The sequence below is a fragment of the Physeter macrocephalus genome, chromosome 20 (assembly GCF_002837175.3).
Source record: "Physeter macrocephalus isolate SW-GA chromosome 20, ASM283717v5, whole genome shotgun sequence".
NCBI lineage: Eukaryota > Metazoa > Chordata > Mammalia > Artiodactyla > Physeteridae > Physeter > Physeter macrocephalus.
In genome coordinates this window covers 101,431,846-101,456,912 of record NC_041233.1, presented here as the reverse complement: position 1 = coordinate 101,456,912, position 25,067 = coordinate 101,431,846, and the positions used below count along the sequence as shown (strand labels likewise).

The 25,067-nt window shown below is 35.6% G+C and overlaps 1 protein-coding gene across 9 annotated transcripts in view; it reads right to left on the bottom strand.

The window, feature by feature from the left end:
- TUSC3 (tumor suppressor candidate 3) overlaps nt 1-25,067 on the bottom strand; it is a 189,818-nt gene that overhangs the window by 89,665 nt on the left and 75,086 nt on the right. For all 9 annotated transcript variants that reach the window (XR_008616102.1, XM_028481184.2, XM_024131416.2 and 6 more), the window contains exons 3-5: nt 19,558-19,675; nt 15,545-15,685; nt 11,487-11,627 (exon numbers count right to left, since the gene is read on the bottom strand). Coding sequence is in view for 8 of the 9 variants with exons in the window: in XM_028481184.2 (XP_028336985.1) it covers nt 11,487-11,627; nt 15,545-15,685; nt 19,558-19,675 (400 nt within the window). In the remaining variant the exon portion in view is untranslated. The remainder of the gene's footprint in view (nt 1-11,486; nt 11,628-15,544; nt 15,686-19,557; nt 19,676-25,067) is intronic.

Sequence of the window (25,067 nt, the reverse complement as noted above, 5' to 3'; positions counted from 1 at the left end):
CACGGGCCCAGCCGCTCCGCGGCATGTGGGATCTTCCCGGACCGGGGCACGAACCCGTGTCCCCTGCATCGGCAGGCGGATTCTCAACCACTGCGCCACCAGGGAAGCCCCTGCCTTGGTTTTTGATGTCAAATACAAAAACTTATCACCAAGAACAACATCAAAGAGCTTACCACTAGGTTTTCTCCTGGGAGTTTTATCGTTTCAGGTCTTACATTCAACTCTTTTATCCATTTTGAGTTAATTTCTGTGTACAGGGTAAGGGTAGGGGTCAAGTTTTATTCCTTTGCATGTGGCTGTCCATTTTTCCCAATACCATTTATTGAAGAGACTGTCCTTCCCCAATGTATATACTTGGCTACTTTGTCATAAATTAATTGACCACATATGTGTGTGTTTATTTCAGGGCTCTCTATTCTGTTCCATTGACATGTATGTCCATTTTTATTCCAATACCATTATATTTTGATTACTACAGCTTTGTAATACAGTTTGAAATCAAGGAGCATGATGCCTCCAACTTTGTTTTTAAGATTGATTTTGCTATTCAGGGTCTTTTATGGATCCATACAAACTTTAGGATTTCTTCTATTTCTGTGAAAAATGCCATTGGAATTTTGACAGGGACGGCACAATTTGTACATTGCTTTGGGTAGTATAATATTTGGTAGTTAATGTTAACAATACTAATTCTTCCAATCCATGAGCATGGTATAACTGTCCATTTATTTGTATCATCTTCAATTTCTTTCATCAGTCTGTTAATAGTTTTTGGTGTACAGGTCTCTCAACTCCTTGGTTAAACTTATTCCTAGGTATTTTATTCTTTTTGATGAATTGTAAATGAATTGGTTTTTTAATTTCTCTTTATGATAGTTTGGTATTAGTATATGGAAATGCCACATAGTTCTATATATTGATTTTTTTTAGCCTGCAGCTTTATTGAATTCATTTACTAATTGTAGTTTTTTGGTGGAGTCTTTAGGGTTTTCTATATACAGTATTATCTGAAAATAGTGATGGTTTTACTTCTTCCTTTCTGATTTGGATGTCCTTTATTTCTTGCTTAATTGCTCTGACTAGGTGAGAGTGGACATCCTTGCTTTCTTCCTGATCTTAGAGGATTAGAGGAAAAGCATTCAGCTTTTCACCACTGAGTACCATGTCATCTGTGGGCTTGTCATGTAGGGCCTTTATTATGTTGAGGTATGTTCCCTCTATTGAGAAATCTTATGATAAATGGAGTACAGAAGCTAGGTGGTCACTCCATGTACTGGATCTTCACATTGAGGCTTACTTGTGACTTTATAATAAGCAAAAAACTCAGACAACCACATTCAAATGCAAAAAAAGAAAGGCAGGTCCATCTATCTGAGTAATTTTACTATCTATGAGTAATTTTAAAATGTTCTTCGAGTTTATTGAGAACATTACCTATCCTCCTTAAAGAAAATTAAGTGCTAGATTTATTAAGAAAAATATACCCTAAGAAGACATTAATTCATTTCATTATATTGTTGCCATACTCCTGACCCAAACAAAAATACACAGAAATTACCTATGTCTAAATGGACATACCTATCTTCAAATGGGCAAATGATTCAGTTGCCTGATGGGAAAAACTTTTTATTCAAACAGTTACTTTACTGGAAAAAAATATTATCAGCAATTATTTGCTTTTCACTTGGAAAGAGAACAAAATAATATGCCACAGAGATCGTACCTATAATATGATATTACAAAGTACATAATTTTATTCAAGAAAAATTTGAAAGAAAAAGGGGCTTATTCCACTCTATTTGAAGCCAGAGCTGCCCTGACTTCAGAGCAGACACAAAAAAATACATTTCTACTGGTACACCATAATGTATAGACACCAAAGAACCTTTCAGGAATTGTGTAATAATATATATTAATCATGAGCTTTTAAGTTTTTCATAAAACTAACATAATTAAACTGATATAATTTCTTTGAGACAGAGGAAACATTAACCTATGTGAACCATCCTATAATGCAGAGCATCAGTGTTAAAAGGCAGAAAACAGCTTCTATCCTACTGAGATTTACTATAATAAGGTTTGGGTTATTAGACCTTTTAAGTGTTTTATCTTTCATGGTTTTACTCGCAGATTCTTAGGATGTTTTTCTTTGTGTTTTTAATGAATGTAACTACTCCTCACACTCATATTTCTGGTTTGAAATGACAGCCATCTCTGAAGAGCATTAGCCTTCCATGAAGTTCTGCATTTAAGGGCTACAAAACGTAACACTTTAACTCATTTTGATATTCCTAGTCAACATTTCTTCCTGAAGACCATAAACTATATATCTGTCCTACACTCCCTGAAGTTATGTACTGGTGTAGTTCAATACTTTACTCAACCACTCTGCTTTAAACTCACCATGAAGCAGGTACTGTGTATGCTTATTGTCCATCATCCTCCATCTTTAGGGGCTGGAGGAAGTTTGGAAAGCCAAGTGAAACCAAAACAGAACCAATGTATATTCAGCTCCATAAACAATCATCAGTACCTATTAAATAGTAGTTAACAAGCACTTTTCCCCTTAGGAAGTATGAGACCAGGAAGCACTTACGAATACTGCTTTACCTATTTTTTTTTTTTAAACTCAAAACCAGGAAGCTCTAATATCTATGTATGTTTCAACATTTGCATATGTTACCTCCCCTATGCCAGGAAATTGCAAGCTTTGTCTCTATTCTACACCCTAAAGCACTATGAATAGCCTTCTCTCCCCAGTACACAATTCATTGTTAATCCCGTGAGTCATAAACAATAATATGATAATGAAAAAGAAAAAAATTACCAGCCACAGAATACAGTCTACCCAGAACTAAGGACTCATAACACTAAGTAATCCCAGAAGTACTTCTGCACAGGTTCAGTGGTAAGACACAACTGCTAATTGTAGGTAGACTTGTTCTTTACTAAGAAGTGAGCATGTGGCTAGAAATTCTCTACCAAATTGTTTTTCTCGTTATTTTCCTTTTGCATATAAATTTTTTCATTACAGAAGTGGTCTGCTGTTGTATAGTTCATTACTACTTTTATTTTAGGAGCTTTCATTTTACTGTGCAATCCAATGCTTTCATCAGAGTTTCTACAAATCAAATCAGATGACAAGACTTTGCCAAAAATTATTTTAAAATATATTCTCATTTCCAGTGGGATATTGGTTGCTTTTAATAGACAAATGTTTAAGCATCTGAATAAATGGTTCAGCATTTTGGATAGCCTCTTAACTTTGTAAGGATATCCCAAGAATAGGATTAAAAAAAAGACTGGAATTGAACAAATCCAGTTTTTCACTTAAAAATAGTTTTTCTTTATAAACAAAAATCAAGTTTGGAGTGGTAATGATAACCATCAGACAGAAAATGGTAAAGGAGATTCAAATTATTTATCTGACCTCATTGTTTAAGTGACTTGAATAGTTTCATAAGCCATCAGCAGATAAGAAAAAAACCCCACAAATCTGTATAATTCAACATTTTATATTCAGAGTAGTTTCCAAATGTACTGTTTGAAAACATGTCTGTTCTCTGCGTCCTTTTACTGACTTCTGAAAGGCTGCCACTGGGGAGCAGATATACCTGCCAAGATTTCCTTCTCAAGTACGTGTTTGTTTGTGAATGTTAGACTGTCTTCTGTTATGCCAAGCTCATTAGCTCTCAAGGATTCAAAGAAGAAAAACAAATCTGCATGCTGTAGCAGAGGTGCAAGAAGATTGACTGTTGAAGTACTAACGTTTATGCATCACATAAATGTTCTTAGGCATTTATTTACAGTCCTAACTGCATGCCCTGGGTTAAACATCCGGCACACGAGACATGTGCCCAGGTTTAGAGAACCCAGCACTGTGAAAAGAATACAGAACTTGAAGTCAGACACACACACACAATCAAATCCCAGTTAACTATTTTCTAGCTGTGTGAGCTTCTGCAAATTGAGTTTACTGAATCTTAGTTTCCTTGTTTGTAAATTGAGGATAATACAAAGTCCTTTTCATAGTTATTGTAAGGAATAAGCATATAAAACATACCCCCAAAAGAAGGAAGAGATGCAGTAAACGGTAATGCCTGTTATTACTAACTTTCAACAATAATTCTGGGACTCTTCTCAAGGAGAGAGAATAATAAAGGCATGCTAATGTCATCTGAGTCCACTTCAGCCACAGGATTACATCTTAAGTAGACAGTTTTTTAGTAGACTGAAACAGTGACAAAATTTGGTGTATTAATGTTGAAATACTAAAGGAGTTTTAACTTTCCAACAACACTTTGAAAGAAGTGCTGTATTTTTACCAAGAAACTGGGTAGCTTTACTGAATGAAGCAACCTGAGCAAAACCCAAAACGCTTTCAAACTTAATGACTATGGTGACTGAGATCATCCATAGTATCCAATTATACTAAATAGAGTATAAGCTAATTAATCTCTTTTAACTTAATTATCAAAAAGTGAGAAAATATTAAGACACCTTCCTTGAAAACTCTTATCTTACTTACTCTAAAAACTCCAAACTTAATCCAAACTTCAAATTCGTACTTCTCTATCTACCACAAAGCCATAGAGGTTCTCTGTGAATTTCTAGACTCTAGCTATTATTGCAGATGATGGGTGCTTAAGGTGATTTGTTTGGGCTGCTTATTAGTCTATCCTATCACATCCAACTCAGTCATAAACACCACTAATTCTTGGTTGAAAAGAAAAATGGAAGGATGAAGGGCTATTGCAAGAAGGCAAAAGGAACAAACTGACACTTAGCATATACATTTGTATGCATATATATTAAAGTTTCATTTTTGATATTGTTTACAAATATTTTATACATCTTTTGTTACTTTTATTTTTAAGTACCATTACTTTTCTTCTTCCTATTGGGAAAGAGACTATATTTTCAATTTTCTATCGAAATTGTTTACTAATGATTTTTGGAGACTGACTTTGAATTCAGAAAACTGTTCAACTCTAGTATTAATTTCATTATTGGTTCTCCATAAATTGTGATGAAATTTCCATATGGACAGTCATACCATAGGCAAATCATATCTTAGGTAAATGTCACAAAGGCTTACTTTCACCACCTTCAGGGTGTGCCATGGTATATGGCAAATGCTGCTTATGAACATAGAAGCAAAAAGTTTTTTGAAAATGTTACCAACCGAATTTAGCCAATTCATGATGAATTAAGAAAGTGAACTTTCTTAATTAGGTTAAGGGTATCTTAACATCTCTAGAAAATATCTTAGTAGTGATAATTTTAAATGATGCCTACAATCACCTGCTTTTCATCATTTTACTAGTGGTCTTAGTCAAAGCCTAAGAACAGAAAAAGAAATACAGGGAACAAAAAAGTGTAAAAAGAGCTACTGGCACATGCAGAAAGCCGGTCAACTCTGCAGGACTAGGAGAAAGGACACAAACTAGAGCATTCAGCCACCACCCTAGGGAAAGTGAGCAAATGGGAGGCTATGAGCACCCAACCTAGCTTTACAAGATTGAGAGAAAGGATACACTCTCGAGTATGCCCACAAGAGGGAACAAGACGTGTGGAACAGGCTTATCCACAGAAAAGATCTGAGAAAGCCTCAGAGTCCCTAACATGACTGAAGAAAGGAATTTCTCTCCCAAAGCCACCTAATTTTGGAGGAGGTACACTTCTTCAAATATGAAGAAAGCAATGCAAGACTTCAATTTCAAGGAACATAACACCATCAAAGGAGAACAATTTTCCAGTGACCAACTAATAAAGAATTCAAAATAGTTGTTTTAAGGAAGCTCAATGAGCTACAAGAAAACACACAAAGAAAATTCCATAAAATCAGGAAAATAATACATGAACAAAATGAGAAGTTTAACAGAGAGATAGGAATCATAAAAAAGAACCAAATAGAAATTAGGGAGCTGAAGAATATGACAAAAAAAAATGAAAAATGCCATAGAGAATATCAACATCAGACTGGATCCACTGGAAGAAAGAATCTGTAGAGATCACTTGAAATTATCCAGTCAGGGGGAACAGAGAAAAGAATAGAAGAGTGACAAAAACCTACATAAACTATGGGATATCTCTAAAAGGAACTATCTCTACATTACTGGAGTCCCAGAAGAAAAGAAGAAAGAGGCAGAAAGTTTAAGAAATAATGGCTGATGAAAAGAACCCCCAAAACAGAATTTTTTCACAATTAGGAAACAAATACAACAACTGTCACTGAACAACTATTTTAAAAAATATGTATACATATGTATATTTACATAAAGGTCTTTATAAACATAGGAAAAAGTCAAAGGATTGCTTTGCTTATTAGAGGTTATCCCGAGGGAATGTCCCTTCCTGATGTAATTAAAATTGAGGGGAAAAAAGTTTTTAACAGCAGTAAAGTTACTAAAAAGTAGACTTATTTTCAAAACTACTCTCTCTAAGCATATTTGCTAAACACCAACATGTGAACAATCTTGCCCTAATTTATTTTCTCCACTTTGCAAAATACTGTTCTCCCAGCATAGTACCACCAAATTTCAATCCTAAATCATCTTCTCCAAGATACACTATAGTAAAACTGTCTAAAATCAAAGACAAAGAGAGAACTTTAAAAGCAGCAAAAGCAAAAAAAACACAAAAGAACCCCTCATATACAAGGAAGCCTCCTTAAGGCTATCAGTGTATTTCTCAGCAGAAACCTTGCAAGCCAGGAGAGAGTGGAATGAAGCATTAAAAATGCTACAAGAAAAAGGAAGGATAGATAAAAACTTTCCCAGACAAACAAAAGATTAAGAAGTTCATCACCAATCGATTTGCCTTACAAGAAATACTGAAAAACATTCTTCATGCTAAACACTCTGGTAAAGGCAATATATAGTCAAATTCAGAATACTCTAAAACTGTAATATGGTACTGTGTTAATGACTTAAATCTAGAACAAAAATTAAATAAAAACAACAGCTATAAAAAAGTAAAATTGTGACATCAAAAACATAAAATGTGTGTGGGGAGAATAAAAGGTAGTTTTTGTATACAATCAAAGTTATCAGGGTAAAAGAGACTGTTATAAGATGTTTTATGTAAAGCCTCGTGGTAACCACTAAGAAAAACTACAGCAGATGCACAAAAGAAAAAGAGAAGGGAATCAAAGCATACCACTACAAAAAATCATCAATTCATAAAGGAAGATAACAAAATAAGAAAGAAACAAGGGAACTATAAAATAGCCAGAAAACAATTAATAAGATAACATTAGTAAGTCCTTATCTATCAAAAGTTACTTTAAATATAAATGGATTAATTTATCCAAACAAAAGGCACAGAGTGAACGAATGGATGAAAAGGAAGACATAACTATATGCTGCCCTCAAGAATCTCACTTTAGCTTCAAGGAGACAAATAATTTGAAAAAAAGGGATGGAAAAAGATATTTCACACAAGTGGAAACCAAGAGAAAAAATAGAGTAGCTATGCACTCATCAAACAAAATAGATGTGAAGGAAAAATTGATTGCAAGTGACAAGGTAAATGAATAAAATAAAAAATGAAAGAGGAGACATTAAACTCATACGACAGAAATACAAAGGATTATAAGAGACTACTATGAACAACTGTATGCCAGCAAACTGGATAACCTAGAAGAAACAGATAAACCCTTGAAACACAAACCTATCAAGACTGAATCATGAAGAAACAGAAAATTTGAACAGACCTATAACAAGTAAGGAGATTGAATCAGTAATTAATGACCTCCTAACAAAGAAAAGCCCAAGACCAGATGGTTTCCCTGGCAAATACTACCACATATTTAAAGAAGAATTAATACCAATCCTTTTCAAACTCTTCCAAAAAATTAAAGAAGGAACACTCGCAAACTCCTCAATTGTATGAGGCCAGCATTACACCAATACGAAAAGATAAAACTACAGATCAATATCCCTGCTGAATATACATGAAAAATTCTCAACAAAATACAGTAAACCAAATTCAACAGCACATTAAAAGAATCATACACCATTAACAAGTAGGATTTATCCCTGGGATGTAAAGACAATTCAACATCTGCAAATCAATCAATGAGATATATCAATTAACAAAACGAAGAATAAAAATCACATGATCATTAATGTTGATACAGAAAAGGCGTTTGACAAAATTCCACATCCTTTCATGATAAAAACTCAATAAATTAGGTATAGAAAGAATGTACAACAACATGATAAAAGCCAGATACAATAAGCTCCCAACTAACATCATGTTCAACTGTGATAGGCTGGAAGCTTTCCCTCTAAGATCAGGAACAAGAAAGGTTGTCCTATCATCAATCTTATTCACCATAGTACTGAAGTACAATCTAGAGCAATTAGGCAAGAAAAAGAAATAGTGGATCTTCAAATCAGAAAAGAAGTGAAACTGTCTCTGTTTGCAGATGATATGATCTTAGAAAATCCTAAAGACTGCACCAAAAAAGGGTTCGAACTAATCACTGATTTCTTCACTAAAGTTGCAGGATTCAAAATCAACATACAAGGACTTCCAAGGACTTCCCTGGTGGCTCAGTGGTTAAGAATCTGCCTGCCAATGCAGGGGACACGGGTTTGAGCCCTGGTCCAGGGAGATCCCACATGCCGTGGAGCAACTAAGCCCCTGTGCCACTGCTGGGCCAGCGTGCCATGACTACTGAAGCCCACGCGCCTACAGCCCATGCTCCACAACAAAGAGAAGCCACTGCAATGAGAAGCCCACACACCGCAACAAGGACTAGTGAAGAAAGCCCACACGAAGCAACGAAGACCCAACACAGCCAAAAATAAATAACAAAACACAAAATCAGCATACAGAACTCAGTTGCATTTCTACACTAATAATAAATTATCCAAAACAGACGTTTAAAAATCCCATTTACAACAGCATCAAAAACAGTTAAATTCATTCCTAAGCATTTTATTAAGGAGGTGAAAGATCTGTACGTGACATTCATGAAAGAAATTAAAGAAAACAAATGGGAAGTATCTTGTGTCCAACTATAGATATCCAACTACCTAGATTGGAAGAATTAATATTGTTAATATGTCCACACTACCCAAAGCCATCTACAGATTCAATGCAATCACTATCAAAATTCCAATGGCATTTTTCACAGAAATAGAAAAAACAATATAAAAATTCATATGGAACCACAAAATGATCCCAGATAGCCAAAGCCATCCTGAGGAAAAAAAAAAAAAACCAAAGTGGGAAGCATCACATTTCCTGAAATCAAACTATATAACATAGCGACAGTAATCAAAACAGTATGGTACTGCCATAAAAATCACATAAACCAATGGAATAGAACTGAGAGCTCCCAAAGAACTGATGCGTATGCCATCAAGAAATATTTGACAAGAAAGCAAAGAATATACATCAGGGAAAGGACAGTCCCCTCAATAAACAGTGCTGGGAAAAATGGATATTCACATACAAAATGATGTGAATAACTACTTCCTATCTTATACCACTCACAAAAATCAACTCAAAATGTATTAAAGATTTAAATATAAGACCTGAAACTGTAAAACTCCTAGAAGAAATACAGGGAAAAAGCTCCTTGACATTAGTCTTCACAGCAATATTTTGAATATGACACCAAAAGCTTTTCATTTTGTTGATGAGCTTTATAGAGTCCCTTTACTGCTCCTTGAGCCAGAACCAGAGATATCTTCTAGATATCTTTGCTCCACATGGCTCACTTTCAAGCTGAACTGAGTTTAAGTCAAGAAAAACCAAAATAGTAAACAAAAAATTATCAACCCTCAACATCTTCTAATTAGATGTCATTTTGAAAGCTGATGTTCTTACCTGATCTACCTGCTGACACTTACTGTTTAAAAACATCAAATACTTGAGCCTTGCATTCTCTCCAGGTTTTATAGTTATATCACCAGGAGAAAAAGGTTGGCATATGTATAATGCCATCTTACCTATAAACAGTGTCATTTTTTAAAACCATGATTTCTGTCTTATAACCGAGTAGCAATAATCCTTTACATATTCTATGTGACAGCACATAGTCTGCTATTGCATTTTGATCCAAACTGAATTTCTGTCCTTTGATCGAGGTACTAAATCTTTTTATATTTAAAGTACATAAGTATATTGATATATGACTGATATGATGGCATTTGTGTCTGTCATTTTTTAAATTGTACTGGGTTTCTTGTGATTTACTCCTCTGTTCCTCCTTTCATTCCTCCTTTGTGTTAATTATATATATTTAGTATTCCATTTTAATCACTATCTTAGCTTTCCAGCTAATCTCTTTGTATTATGTTTTCAATTGTTCCTCTGAGGATTACAATATGTATCTTAAACTCACCCCAAAGTTGATATTGAACCACATCAGGTAAAATATAGGAACTTTTCAACAACATAGCTCAATTTATCCTTTAACATGCTATTGTCATGCACGCACAAGAGACCCACCAGTCCATCAATGCAGTGTTATATTTTGCTTTATTTAAACAGTCATATGTCTTTACAATATAAAAAGCAAAGAGAAAAATATTAACCCACTATAATTAGGAAAGCTCTATTTTCTAGTAAGAATTTAAGTCTATTTGCATAATATAGATATTATGCTACCATTTATATTATTTTATACCAGTATTTTAATTAGTATAACTATTAAATATCAGATGTATCACTGAATATATTTTATTTATATACTGTTCACATTTCCATTTTATTAGCTAATTTTTTTTTTTAATTTAGCACAATCATAAATCCTTTTAATACAAACTGAAATAGGATCATGTTCACCTGGATTCTCCTAATAGTATCCTAACCAAGTTTCCTGATCCCAGACATACCCTTCAATTGATTGCCCACTGCTACCAAAGTGATCATTCTAAAACATAAATGATGTCACACACTCTAGGAAGCCTGTCATGACCTTCGTCACTCAAGATTAGGTGACCTTCCTATGATATTTTGTGCTTACCTCCACCACAGCATGTGTAACATTACACTGTATTTGTCTTCTGATTAGCTTGTATCCCCACGATGAATTACGTACAGGCAGAGTCTGTGTCTTACCTTTATACCTCCAGTACCTAATAAACATCGGGCACATAGTAGAGACACAAGAAAAGAGTTGCTGGAAAAAAACCACTGAATGAATACATTTCCAACTGCTTCAGTTTGTAAGAGTCTCCAAACTACTAATTCTTAGTATATTTCTAAATGTATTCAACATTCATTTAGCACTTGTAATATGCCAAGTACACAGGGAAAGACAATACATTTTAATAGTGAAATGCAGAAGGAAGATAGCACAGTCTAGACTAACAGTGAACTTAAATTATATCACCTTAAGTCCTAAAAAGTTAATTCCTCTCATCCAGACTTGTTTTCCATTATAGTAATAATCTGGCTCATTTTGTTAATATTATACAACTTATACCATTACACAAAGAAATAGGGTAAATGTGTTAACATACCAGAGATACCATGGCCCAACCAGTCTTGTTATAGATGAACTCCAAGTTGTTCCTTCTTAAATAGAGCAAACCACCCACAAGTGACACTAACAAGGCCAAAGCAATGGTGCCAGAGTAGTTGGGTGGTCTGAAGACACGAATCTGCAAGAATACAATGAAAGTTTTTAAAGTTAAAGAAAAATATTAATCTTTTTCGCTGAACCATATTCTAGTCCTTCCAGTCTTTAACACAAATAATTCAGAAAGGTGTCACCTTATTTTTCATACCTGGAAATAACATTCCTTTTGCTCTTTATGAGTCAAAAAATACAAGCCTTAAAACATCATGGCTATGTAACACGACTTGCGCTTCAGGTGCTTTTAGGTGAATACAGTTAAATATACGCATAAACCTACTTATATTCATCCCAGAGCTGTTCTGGTTCACCCATGGAACATGGAATCATCTGGTAAAAAGTAGAGGTGAGATGGGGGGTATAATACTTGCATTATTTCAAATTGGAACTTTTTAAAAGGATTTTTTAAATAGCTCTATTGAGCTATAGTCCATATACCATACAATCCACCCTTTGAAAGTGCAGATCCAATTTTTTTTTTAGCATATTCACAGATATGTGCAACCATCACCACAGTCAGTATCAGAACATTTGAATCACTTCAAAAGGAAATCCCATACCCTTTAGCATTCACTCCCTTATTCCTCTCACCCTCCAACCTTAAGCAACCACTAATCTACTGTGTCTCTATACATTTCCCTATTCTGGAATTTCATATAATATGTAGTCTTTTGTAACTGGCTTCTTTCACCTAGCATCATCTTTTCAAGGTTCATCCTTGTTGGAAAATGTGCCACTGCTTCATTCCTTTTTATGGCTGAATAGTCCATTGTATGGATATCACATTCTGTTTATCCATTAATCACTTAATCAGTTGATGGGTATTTGGGTTGTTTCCACCTTGTGGCTATTATGAACAATGCTGCTATAAACATTCTTGTACACGTTCTTGTGTAGGTGTATGTTTTCATTTCTTTCGGTATATACCTAGGAGTGGGATTGCTGGGTCACATAGAAACTCTATGTTTAATGGTTTGAGGAATTGTCAAACTGTTTACCAAAGTGGCTGCACTATTTTGCATTCCCACCAGTGGTGTATGTGGGTTCCTATTTCTCCACTTACTTACCAATGCTTATGACCTCATTTCTTGATTCTAGCCACCCTAGTGGGTGTGAAGTGGTATCTCACTGTGGGTTTGGTGTGCATCTTGCTGATAACTAATGATGCTGAGCATCTTTTGTGTACTTACTGGCCACTTGTATACTTTCCTTGAAGAAATGTTTATTCACATCCTTTGCCCACTTTTTAATTGGGTGGCCTTTTTATCGGTTATAAGAGTCCTACATATATACTAGATATAAGTCCCTTATAAGAAAAATGATTTGCCAACACTTCTCCCATTCTTGGGTTGTCTTTTCAGTTTTTGATGGTGCCTCTCAAAGCACAGAGACTATTTTTTTTAAAGTAGCTGTAACTGAAAATCATAAACACAATTTCACAGATCTTGGTTCCAATAACATTCCCCATGAGAGGAAACCAAGGGTCCTAGGAGAGATGGCTAACTGAGCACTGGGTAGAATAGATGTGTAGATACAAGATGATCCTGAAACATATTATGTCAGCAAGTAAGAAAGTGTTTAAAAGAAAATGATGGAGACATGTTACAAGGACAGGGAAGCTGGCATGAAGGGACACCCACTAGTCAAATCTAGAACAATTCTGGCACCAAAACATTTAGGCACAGTAATAACTTAGAAACCACTGGAGGAAACAAAAAGCAATTCATGAGTCTGTACCAATTAATGAGTAAGTGATAAAGAGGGGAGGACTCCTGCTTACAGTAGAATGCTATGAGCCAACTAGAAATATGGACAAAGTGCTAGAACTGGAACATCATCATTTTGCAGCCATCATGATAAAATCTGGATCAGGCAAGGATCATCAATGGATGCTAAATATTGACAAAATTTTGATGAGGAGTAGGATATTTGCATGATCTTAAGGTGTCTCCACATAGATAGCTTACTAATTAATTAGAAAGGGGGGGAAGAATAGTAATTACATAATGGAGAAATGAAAGACACCTTGATAAGATGTTCAAAATTAACATCACCAATGAGGGACAGAGGGCACCATGGGCTATACATGTAGTTAGAACAAAACATGACCTCTGTGGTATTGTGGTCAAGAATGCATTAGCAGAATCCAGTCAAAAACAAACATCAGGCAAATCAAATAAGGATCAATCAGTTCAAAAAGTGGGAGAGGATTATATTCTTCAAGATGTCAAAGTTTTTAAAAGACAAAGATAAGTTATGGAAATGTTCCAGGTTAAACAAGGCTAAAGGACAAGTAAATGTAATACCTAACTCTAGACTGGATCTTGTACTGAAGGTGGGAAAATATTATTAAAGGATAGTATTAGGTCAACTGACAAAGCTAGAATATGTACCATAGCTCAAACAGAAATAGTATACCAGTGTAAATCTGTGAAGGTGATAACCGTACCATCCTCATGTATTTCTTAGAAAATGCAATTCACCTTAAAATGGTTCTGAAAAAGACTGTGTGTGGGTGTGTAAGTATGTGTGGAGAGACAGGGTGGGGGAGAGGTAAGAGAATAAGAACAGCAAAGCAAAAGCTGTAAAAAGTCAACACTACGTGAATCCTGATAAAGGGTATACACTGAAACTATTTATACTATTTTCATTCGTGGAACTTTTAAATTTGAAATTATTTACAAATAGATGCACATTTGTAAAAAAAATATATCTAATCACAGTGTGTAAGTATGATAATAGGTTAGAATCATTTCTGATTAAAATTTAGTATTTCTTGTAAAGAATTAATAGTACTTTTCCATATTACCTTTAATATTTCGTACCAAATAAATGATACATTGCAGAGCTGAATATCTGCCAAAACATTTCCAAAAAGATGATGAATTAGGAAGTAAGTTTAGCCACCGAAATATTAAGACCTATATTATTTTATTTACAATGATGGTAGTATAATATGAGAGACGTCTTTCTCAACTGAGAATAAATGTGTTTACACCTTATGGTAAAAATCAATGCTTCTGTATTACTTCTAAGGTAAATATAATTTTTAAATAGCTGGTTATAATTGTTCACTGTAGAACATTCTGGTGACATTAAGCGCTCCACACAGACATGAACGATCATCAACATTTTTGTTCATTTACTTGCTATACATACTTGTACATACATACATACATTACTTGTCTATACATCTACACTCATATTTATGCTTTTCTGAGTCATACTATAAATACTATTTTTCTAACCTACTTTTTCACTTGTTCTACCTTAAGCTTCTTTCTACATCAGATATTCTTGCAAACCACTGTCTAGACTCCGGCACATTTAATTAGTCTCTTATTTTTACACATTTGATTTCTTTACGATGTTTTCCATTAAAATGAACGTTTAAAATTTTTTTCCTACGGTTAAGAATTTAAATCATTGCTGATTACATCCTTAAGTTAAATTCCTACAAGTGGAGTTATTAAGTTAAATTCCATAAAATAAAGACATGACACATACTTATAGTCCCAAGCACAGTACTTGTCAGTGGCATTTTCTCACATGGCTCATGAAAAAGTGGGTATTATCGCATTTTTATTTGCTCAAAGGATAGATAAAAATTATACATCTGGCTTTTTAATTAGAATTTCTTTGATTACTAAGACGGCTGAGCAACAGTCAATATATTTTTTAGCCTGTGAAATTACTTTGTGCCTAACTTGTGTATTCTTTAATGGTTCCCTGATATTTTAAGAACCATTATTTAAAAAACCATTTAAATTCACCTAACTCAAAGTTTAACTTACAGCTATCAGATGCAGTTTTCTTGAAGCAAGGAGAAATGTTCCATAGAGAAATTGAAAAAAAAAAAAAATTCCTGTGGCCTTATTACAGTGTTCTACCAAACCACACTAATTAGCCTATTATTAAAACTGGTAGGGAATAAGAACATACATGAACATCCGTTCTGTCAGCAATCCACTTTGCTAGTTGCTCAGCTGCAAATCCAATTCTTTGAAGGTCAAAAGTATCAGCTCTCTTGGGCCTGCCTTTTGGAGGAAAATGCATAAATGTAGGAGCAGAGTTCATGTTGAGCTGCAAAACATGAGATAAAACATACTAAATACAATATCCCGGCAATCTTTATATATCCTTCATCTGACATTTTATGGGTTTCTTTCCTGCATGAATTTTGGAAAGATAGCGTTTATTATGAAAATCCACGTGGCTTTCCAGAGCTTAACTACTGTTTCTATTCATCTTAATATATTGTTGAATAGAAAAGAACTTAGGAATTAGGCCAAGCTTGCCGAACCTTCACATTTAACATACATCATTCACATTCTCAGCTGTGTCATCTATTTCATCGGCCATTTCCTTCTTTATTTTCTAGAATTCTACAACTAAAGAATGAAATGATTCAAAGTGTAATTTGGTGGTACATGGACTGTTTTCACTTCTTCAGCAGTTATTAAAGAAAAAGGACCGGAATTTGATGAAAGATATAAATATATCATGTAATTAATTTCAAGTATATTGACTTCTCTGTTAAAATTTTTTAAAGACTTTTGTTCAACTCCTCTATCATTTCAACTGTCTCAAAATGGTTATATCTCATAAGTGTTTTCTAAAGGCAAGCTCCATTTGAAAAGTATACTGAGTAAAACACTACTCTAGTATAAACAATATAATATCTAAAAACAAATATGAGGTTAATTTGCATTGAGGAGTAAACTGCAAAACATACATACAGATGAAATTCTTGCTGCCCAAGAATTATGAAAAATGTTTCAAATGAAAGGCAAAGAGATTTTTGGCCCTGACTTCCAATATATAGTTCAGAATTCCCCAATAATGAGAATAAAAAGCAAATCGGAGTAACAACAAACATCAGATCATGCTTGCTGTCATCAAGGTAAAGATACAGCAGTACCAGCCGTGGGCCTGCATGCTACGGACATTTAGTAATTTTTATTAAATTGAACAGAACACAGTCACCAATTCCTCTCTTCCCTGTGCTTTCTCCCCCTCCACACTTTGTTCATGTGTTTCCTGACAGATGCACAAGAGATGGCTACAGCCAATATGAAAATGTAAGATTCAAGGGAGAGGAAGTCCCTGCATTAGAACAATCAGAAACTCCACGCTAAGACTTCACATCCTAGAATTTTAGAGTTAAAAAAATATAATTCAAAGCTTTCATCTTAATTAAAATGTACACATTCCCAAGGCTACACAAAGCAGGGTACAACACACTCCTGACTGCTAGTGCAGGGCGCCTTCTAACACATCATTAACTTGTTGGCCTGCTGTCAGACACTTAGCCTCAGCCATCACACGGGAATCACATATAATCTACTTTCCAAACAAGTCTCCAACAAGCCAGAGATTGTCAAATTTCTTCACTTGTTCTTAATATCATATCCAGACACCACAGTGACAGTGCTTTAAAACATCAGTTTAGAGAGAGTACTTCAACAAAATGTGATTCAGTAGTTAGCAAGAAAGAAAACATACGCATTAGGAATCTTTTAGTAGTTCCCAAGTAAAACAAAACACACACTTCCCTATCTTTGTGGGTTATAATTCCCCATAAAAATCATTAGCAAGCTATAATAACTTTTATGCACTTCTGCATTTTAAAATGAAAACGCTCATTGCTAAGCCAGGGGCTAGGTTTTAGAAAAACAATGCAGTGCTGTGTTTGGAATTCGGCTGATTCAGAATTCACCTGAGGAAATTTTTCAATTAAAAACAATCTTGACTTCAACTCTCCTATCTATGCCAAAGTTAAAAAAAAATGTTTAAAGCATATAAAAGAACTCAACAATGATATCTAACAGTATATCTATATGTTTATATACTGGCAGCCTATATAGTCAGTACCCAGCACAAAGGAAGGATTACTTTGTCCCACAATTTTGTTTGGTTTTCTTTAATTCGAATTAGCTGCCAACATTTTAAAGATAGAGAAATTTCATATAACAATTCCTTATTTGGGTCTCTACTGGAGACCTAGCTCCACTGGCCTGCATTTCTTCACTAGAGAGAGAGAGCTGAGCTGCATCTCCCTCACTGGGTCGGCCGGTCCCGTCCAGTCAGCTGTAGCCCCACCCATGCCAGTGAAACCAACGGTCAGCTGCACGGCATCCTGCTGATTTTATTTCTCACAGCAGTTAGGAAAAACGTGAAATTTGAGTGTTTCCATTAAATATTTATTTTTTTTAAAAAAGACCAAGAAGGATTTTGTTCTAATAAAGACAGGAGGGAACATATTTAATTATTCAAGTGAAGAACTAATGTTTTTAATATGCTAAGTATGTACATAAACAGAGGTCCCATAATGAAACTAAACTCATGTAACTGGTTTCCCTCATTCAGCTTCCACGCCTGGCCAGGGTAGATGTTTGGGCTTGAAGCCTCTGCTCTAGCAATCAGACTGGACCTGGGAGACTGTTTTCTAAGGTGACAGAGAGGATTCATGTATATACTGAGTGAACATATATATTCATTAATACATTAATGTACTGTATGATTATTAATATATATATTCATGTATATACCAAATGCTATATATATAGCACTACCATCTGATGATCTCTAAGGCCAAGTCTCCTGAGATTCTACACAGACCTGTAAATTACATGAAAAAATATTTGGATGTTATAGCACTGTAATTTACCTTTACAAGGTTATTTGAAATTACACATTTATGTTTATGTGTTTTTCTTTATTTTTATATTATTAGCGCCCTAGTCTATAAGCTCCTTATGGAGAAGAACTATGTATGTCTTTCTCACCAGTTCAATAATACTTCCTGAATAGATGGACAAAAGGAAACATGCCCAAAAGGTAAAATAAGTTTATAAGGAAAAAAAAAATGAAGAATACTAATAGGAAAGCCCAAGGGTAAAGGGTATTGAAGGCAAAAAGAGAGAATTTATCCTATTCAACTAGAAACTGTCAAAGAAGAATGAATTAACCAATCTGGAAGCAAGTAAGCAGAAGCACTCACTAACGGACCATTTACAATTAGCTTGAGTCTTTACAGAACTAAATACTTTTCCATGACGTGGTAAAGAACTGCACCAGAGTGTCACATGTGAGAAAAATAAAATAGACCAAGATACCCAAACTAATCAATGCTGGGTATGGCGCTAAGTTTTACATTTGAAAGGCATGCTCAAGTAGTGATAAACACAAGAAATTAATAACTGCAGGGTAACAGCAGGGATCAAGAAGCCAGACAGCTGAGCTCAAATTCTATCACCATTTTATTTTATTATCTCCATATACTAACTCTGTAACCTTGGACAAGTGATGTTAACCTCTCCATACCTTAATTTCCTCATCTATGAAACAGAGATAAAAACAACATATTTCTCTTTGGATTGTTATGAAGCTAAATGAAAGAAAACACATGAAGTACTTAGAAGAGTCCTTGGACTTATAAGGACTCAATGTTAGCAATGATGATGTAATCACGACAAATTCCAATAGGACTGGTATCCTTAGAGGAAGTAGGATGTGAGTCCCATTGGGTTAGGGTCCCATCCTTATGACCTCATTTAACCTTAATTACCCCCTTAAAGACCTTATATCCCCCCAAAACAGCATAAAGGTTAAGTAAAACTTACACTGAATCTTATATATAAAATTTCACAGATTTATGCAAAATACCACCCAAACCACATACAATACATCAAAATAAGGCTAATGCATGTAAACTGCCACTATATGCTGAAAAAACATACTTCCTCTATAATGGAAAAGTCAAAATGTGTTTATTCACTAATGGCACATACTATGTGCTGATAAAGGTACCATTGACTGTAATTATTGTAATCATATCACATAATTAATAGCTACTCACTGTATGCACTGAATTGTATTTTTACCTGGCAAACAAAGATGCAGCAATCATAGCTAACTCTATTAAATATGTTATTAAAATAAAACTCTTTTACCTGCTGAAAAACATCTGTTCCCTCATCGTAGTCCACCATACTGAAGAAGAGTTTGTTACAAAAAGCAGAGGAATAGCGCCAGGAGTTAGCCAGTATTTGATATTCTTCGTTAGCTTGCCTGATAAGGATAACGGGACAGAGTAGAAACATTATCAGTATTGAAACATTAAGAAAGCTATTAATAAAACAGGTAATTCTGGGGCAAGAGTTGGCCTGTTTTAGTATGGACGGCAAGCTAAGAGTAGATTTTATAGTTTAAACGGAGGTAAAAAAAATAAAAAGAATATTCCATGACATGTAAAAATTATACAGAATTCAAGCTTTATCCTTTGTGAATACAGGGTTACTGCATCACAGCCACACTGATTCCTTAACTTATTGCTACGTTTGCTATTACGCTACATAAGGGCAGAGTGGAGGAGTTCTAATAGAAAGTGTGTGGGCAAAAAAGCCCATCCTGACCCTTTAAATAAGAAGCCCGACAACTCTTACCACAGGGGATAAAATCATTTTGTGCCGTCTCCTATACATATAACTTAAATCTTCTGATGATTTTTAGTAACAGGCATAGAGCAATTTTTAAGAATTTTGGAATTCACTTTAGCAGAGAAATAAAAATCATGGATATATGTTTTAAAACTGTAAATACAGTTGTACTGCACATTTATATATTCCATCTATCTAAAAATGCATTTACATTCACACCTAAAAGTAAGCAAACATTTGAGTAGCTAAACCAAATGCCACAAACAAGCTCTTCTCTTAGAGCCTATTTACTCCTATTTTGAATTTGTTTCTATTGGACATTTTGTTGATATGCCAGATACTAAAGCTCTGTTTTTAGGTGAAGGCAGCGAGTAGAAATAAACGGTGTTGCTAGAAGGATGTAGGTATAGTCATGGAGAAAAAAGCAACAGTGATTGCTAAAACTTTAATTTTAGAAAGAGAGAGACGGGGCTTCTTCCATACGGTTGACTATTCACAGGAGATCTGGGGAGTCTCTCCCAAAAGAAGGATAGATACAAAAAGGTATAACCCCACAGTCACAAAAAGACTTGGAGTGGAGTCAGCAGCAGATAAACGATTTCAAGAACTATCTGGAAAACATAAGGCTAGTGGAAAAGTTTTGATGGAGGAAGTTACAATCTCAGAGAAGACTGCAGTACAAGGAGAAGCTAGGAAAAATACTGGATTAGAAGCAGCAGAGATGCTGGGTCTGAGATTTCATCTTGCTAACGAGCTAGCCTATTACTCTTTTGTGGATGCTGGCAGAAGCCATGAGACTCCTGGGTTAGAGACCTAAAGGACTTTATTCTTCGTGTTTGTTTGCATCAGTTCCCCATGCCTCCAAGTTCCTGGGGCGGCACAAAAGGCCCTTCCTGAATACCTGCACACACAGTTCACTGTGTTACAGGAGAGCCATACTGAGTTTGGAGGACTTGCTGTTTTTATAGCACATGATGATAAACCCCATGCTTTGTTCAGTGAAACACATAATGTCACTCCTTAAGGCTTGTCACCGCACACACAACCCTTTGCGTTCTTGGCATGCCCAGCACGAACGTGCAGGATCATCAGAGCCCATGGCAGGATGATCATACTGTTGCTTTTCCCAACAGTATTCACAAAAAAATAACAATGCCATATAAAAAAACAGAGCAAAGAAAGTAAAAGAGCGAGCACTTGCAAATAGAAAATATGATTTTTCAAACACCAGTATTAGTAGATAGAGTTAAATAAAATTCAAAGAACAAAAAGGACACAGGTGGACAATACTGGTGGGAGGAAGGAGAAAGGTACCTAGGCATATAATCCAATAAGCCCAACCTTCAAATAGAAGGAGCCCCAGAAAGAGAAAAGACAAAGGAAATTTTCTGGAAACATAATACAATTAGAGGAGACTAGGTATTCAAATTAAAATTACCTCCCAGGTTCTGTATAAGAGGAACAAGAAAAGACCAACATATTGTGATATTTTAGAACACTGTGGATAAAAAGAAGATCCTAAAAACTTTCAGAAAAAAAAAAAGTACTTAACAAAGGCAAACAATGAGACTGGAATTGGACTGGTGATTAGCAGCACTAGACGCTGGCAGATAACAGAATAACGCCTTCAGAGTTTTGAGGGCATGTTATTTTCGATCTAGAATTGTATATCAAGCCAAACGATTAAGTTTGAAATAAACACGTTTGAAGAAATGTAAGTCATATGAAATTACCTTAGGCTATAATCGACAGAAATGGTAAAAATGAGAGTGTGATAGAAGAGCTGTAAGGAAGGTAAAGGGGCAACTAGAAATATGATGCAGTAGGAAAGGTGGAAGATGTGTAAGAAAGCTGTGATCCAGCTACGAAGCTATGAAATACAAATCGGGACAGGAATTTACTTGGACTTCAAGATGAAGAGAACCGATTCTAAGCAACCATTACAGTTAGAAAGAGTGGCACGATGTCCAGACTGTCGTTAAGGCACATGTGGTCCTGCGACAGGAAAAACAACAACAAAATGAATCTAAAAGGCAAGGTCCAAAGAAGAAGAAAATTAAAATGTATCATAATCTTGATTGCTAGGTGATGGGAAAAGGTAGTCATTTTGAACATTTTCTTTTGCTCAGGGAGGGGGTCCTAAACAACAGCACTGTGGAAAAGGAACCATAATAAAAACCCACTGCTTTGCAGTTGATGCTATTTCTGTGGAAACAATAAGTCAACCTACAGACAGAGCACAGATGTAATGATGGTTACAGTACAGAATGTAAGAGCCATCAACTATGACAATACAGAAGTACAGGAAACGGGATTTGGTAGGTAAAAGGGAGGAAGAAGGTGTACTTGCTAATCTTCGACTTAGGGAATCAAGAGATATCACTTACACTTATGAACAAGAAATAGAAGAACGCTATTTACTATTTACAATAATAAAAGAAAACTATAAAAATGATAAGGGGTGAGATGAGTTAAATCCTCACCTGTTAGAGCCAGAAATGTAAAGATCAGGTCTACTGCATGAAATATATAAGACTAACATTTAGAGGTATGAAAAAAACACCAGAAGCAAAAAACACAAAGGAGTAACAGTGACTGCCTGTGGCTAAGCCTGCAAATAAGTGAATGCAAGGGCTAGGGACATTCTAGGCCCTTTTTTATTAACAAGGAGCACAAAACAGTGCTATGATTAAAATATATTTAAGTGGGCTAAATATGAACAAGGCTATAATCTGAGGTCACATAGCATAAAGACCTTAAGGGCACGTTTTAAGAGAGCACAGTACAAAAACCGACCACTGTAAAGATCAGCCTGAGAATGCACTGTGCTCACTAGGCAGAAGACTATATTGTATACATTCTGAATCTGTTCAATGAAATAATTACAAACCTTTAAAACTTTGGTGGTTAAATAAGATTTAACCTGAGCACCTAATAGCAAGAAGTGAGCTAATCTCCAAGGTCTCTGCTTTCATGGAGTTGACGTTTTAGTGAGGAGACATATAATAAACAACCAAATAAACAAATGAAAATCATTAAAAGGTGGGATATACACTGAGAAAAAAAACTACATGGAATTGTATTACAGAAAACAATGGAGGATCTACTCAGATGACACGGTCATAAAAGGCTTCTCAGAAGAAGCGACACTAATGCTCAGATCCCAAGGATGAGCAAAGGCCATCGCTGAAAAGAGCTGGAGAATGAACATTTCGGGAAGCAGGAAGAGCAAGCGCGAGGGCTGGGAAAGGACAGACTTCAAGATGCTGGAGAGATGAAGCTGTGATATGAAGGAGAACATGCTCTCTGTCTCCTGGAGGGATACATGCGGATTACATCGTTTACACCCTCCCTCATCTATTTAAAACAGTGCCTCACGGCTCCTCTTCTAACCCTAAATAAAAGCAGAGTTGGGGGCTTCCCTGGTGGCGCAGTGGTTGAGAGTCCGCCTGCCGATGCGGGGGACGCGGGTTCGTGCCCCGGTCCGGGAAGATCCCACGTGCCGCGGAGCGGCTGGGCCCGTGAGCCATGGCCGCTGAGCCTGCGCGTCCGGAGCCTGTGCTCCGCAACGGGAGAGGCCACAACAGTGGGGAGAGGCCACAGCGGTGAGAGGCCCGCGTACCGGGAAAAAAAAAAAAAAAAAAAAAAAAAAAAAAAAGTGGAGTTGGGACCAATATGAGCCCTAAAATCTGATTTGATTTTTGTCATATGGAATATAATATTACAGGTAATTATTCATCATTGATTTTCAAAGAAAAAATGTATAGTAATGTCACACGGTGAACTGGCACTGACGATTAAGTAGATCTGAACATCTCTGTACTAATGAACCTTAAGAGACCAGTGCGTCCTTAAAAAAAAAATCATTAAAACGATAGCATAACAGTTAAGAAAACAGTTTATTTTTACACAAAAGAACATCTTCACAAAAGCACATTTTAACTTTTAAAATGAAACTTAGGGAAATGGCACATCTGCAAAAACTGGCATTCTTAAGATAATGATGCTCTGAGAAATGAAAATGCTTCATTTTGAAAAATACACAGGAAAAATACTATCAAATTTTAGTATTCAACATCTGTGTATAGTATCTTATGGAATGATATAAGACTGGGATAATCTTGAACTTTTTTCCCTTATCATGTTATAACCTACCCCAGACCTATTAGAATCTACTAAGTATACATTCATTCACTCATTAATTCACTCCACAAATATATATTAGTGCCAACAATGGGTCAGGTAATGAAGGACTGAATAATCAGTTCAAGGGCCCTGACTTCAAGGAGAATACACTCTAGTGAGAAAAAGATGCCTCACACAAGTATACACAAAATGTCAGATAGTTAGAAATACTCTGAAGAAAATAAAACAAGAAAATGTGATAAGTGGTATTGAGGGGTCAAAGAAGATGAATTCATTTTGCCTTCAAACTCTGTTTTCTACACCATCCACTTCCTCAGCTGAATTTCCTAATAATCAACTGTGGGTTCTATCCTCTGTTCCAAAGTCCTAAAGAGTTCCCCACTGCCTATATAACGAAGACCATTGGCAGAAGAGAAGACAAGAGCCCCTATCCCCTGGCCACAATTTACATCTACAGTCTGTATCCATAGGAACATACCACACGCTCAAAGGGTCTCTCCGTTTTGTGACACCCTGTGTCCATTCTTTAAGCTTTAAATCATTAAATCTTCTGCTTAAAATGTCCTCCCTTCTTTCAAAAGCTTGCTCAAAAATGCCCCTCCTTCAGAAGCCACTTCAACTCTCTATAATACCTCAGGCACCTGTCAGAAACGGAAATTCTCAGCTGCTGTGCAGAGCTCTTTATTTTATGCATATACTGTTCTGCTTATGCATACTATGTTTATGCAGTGATTGTTCGGTGGCTAGGCCTTAGTCCAGAATAGGCATTTAATAAAGGTTTGATGGGCTTCCCTGGTGGCGCAGTGGTTGAGAGTCCGCCTGCCGATGCAGGGGACGCGGGTTCGTGCCCCGGTCCGGGAAGATCCCACATGCCGCGG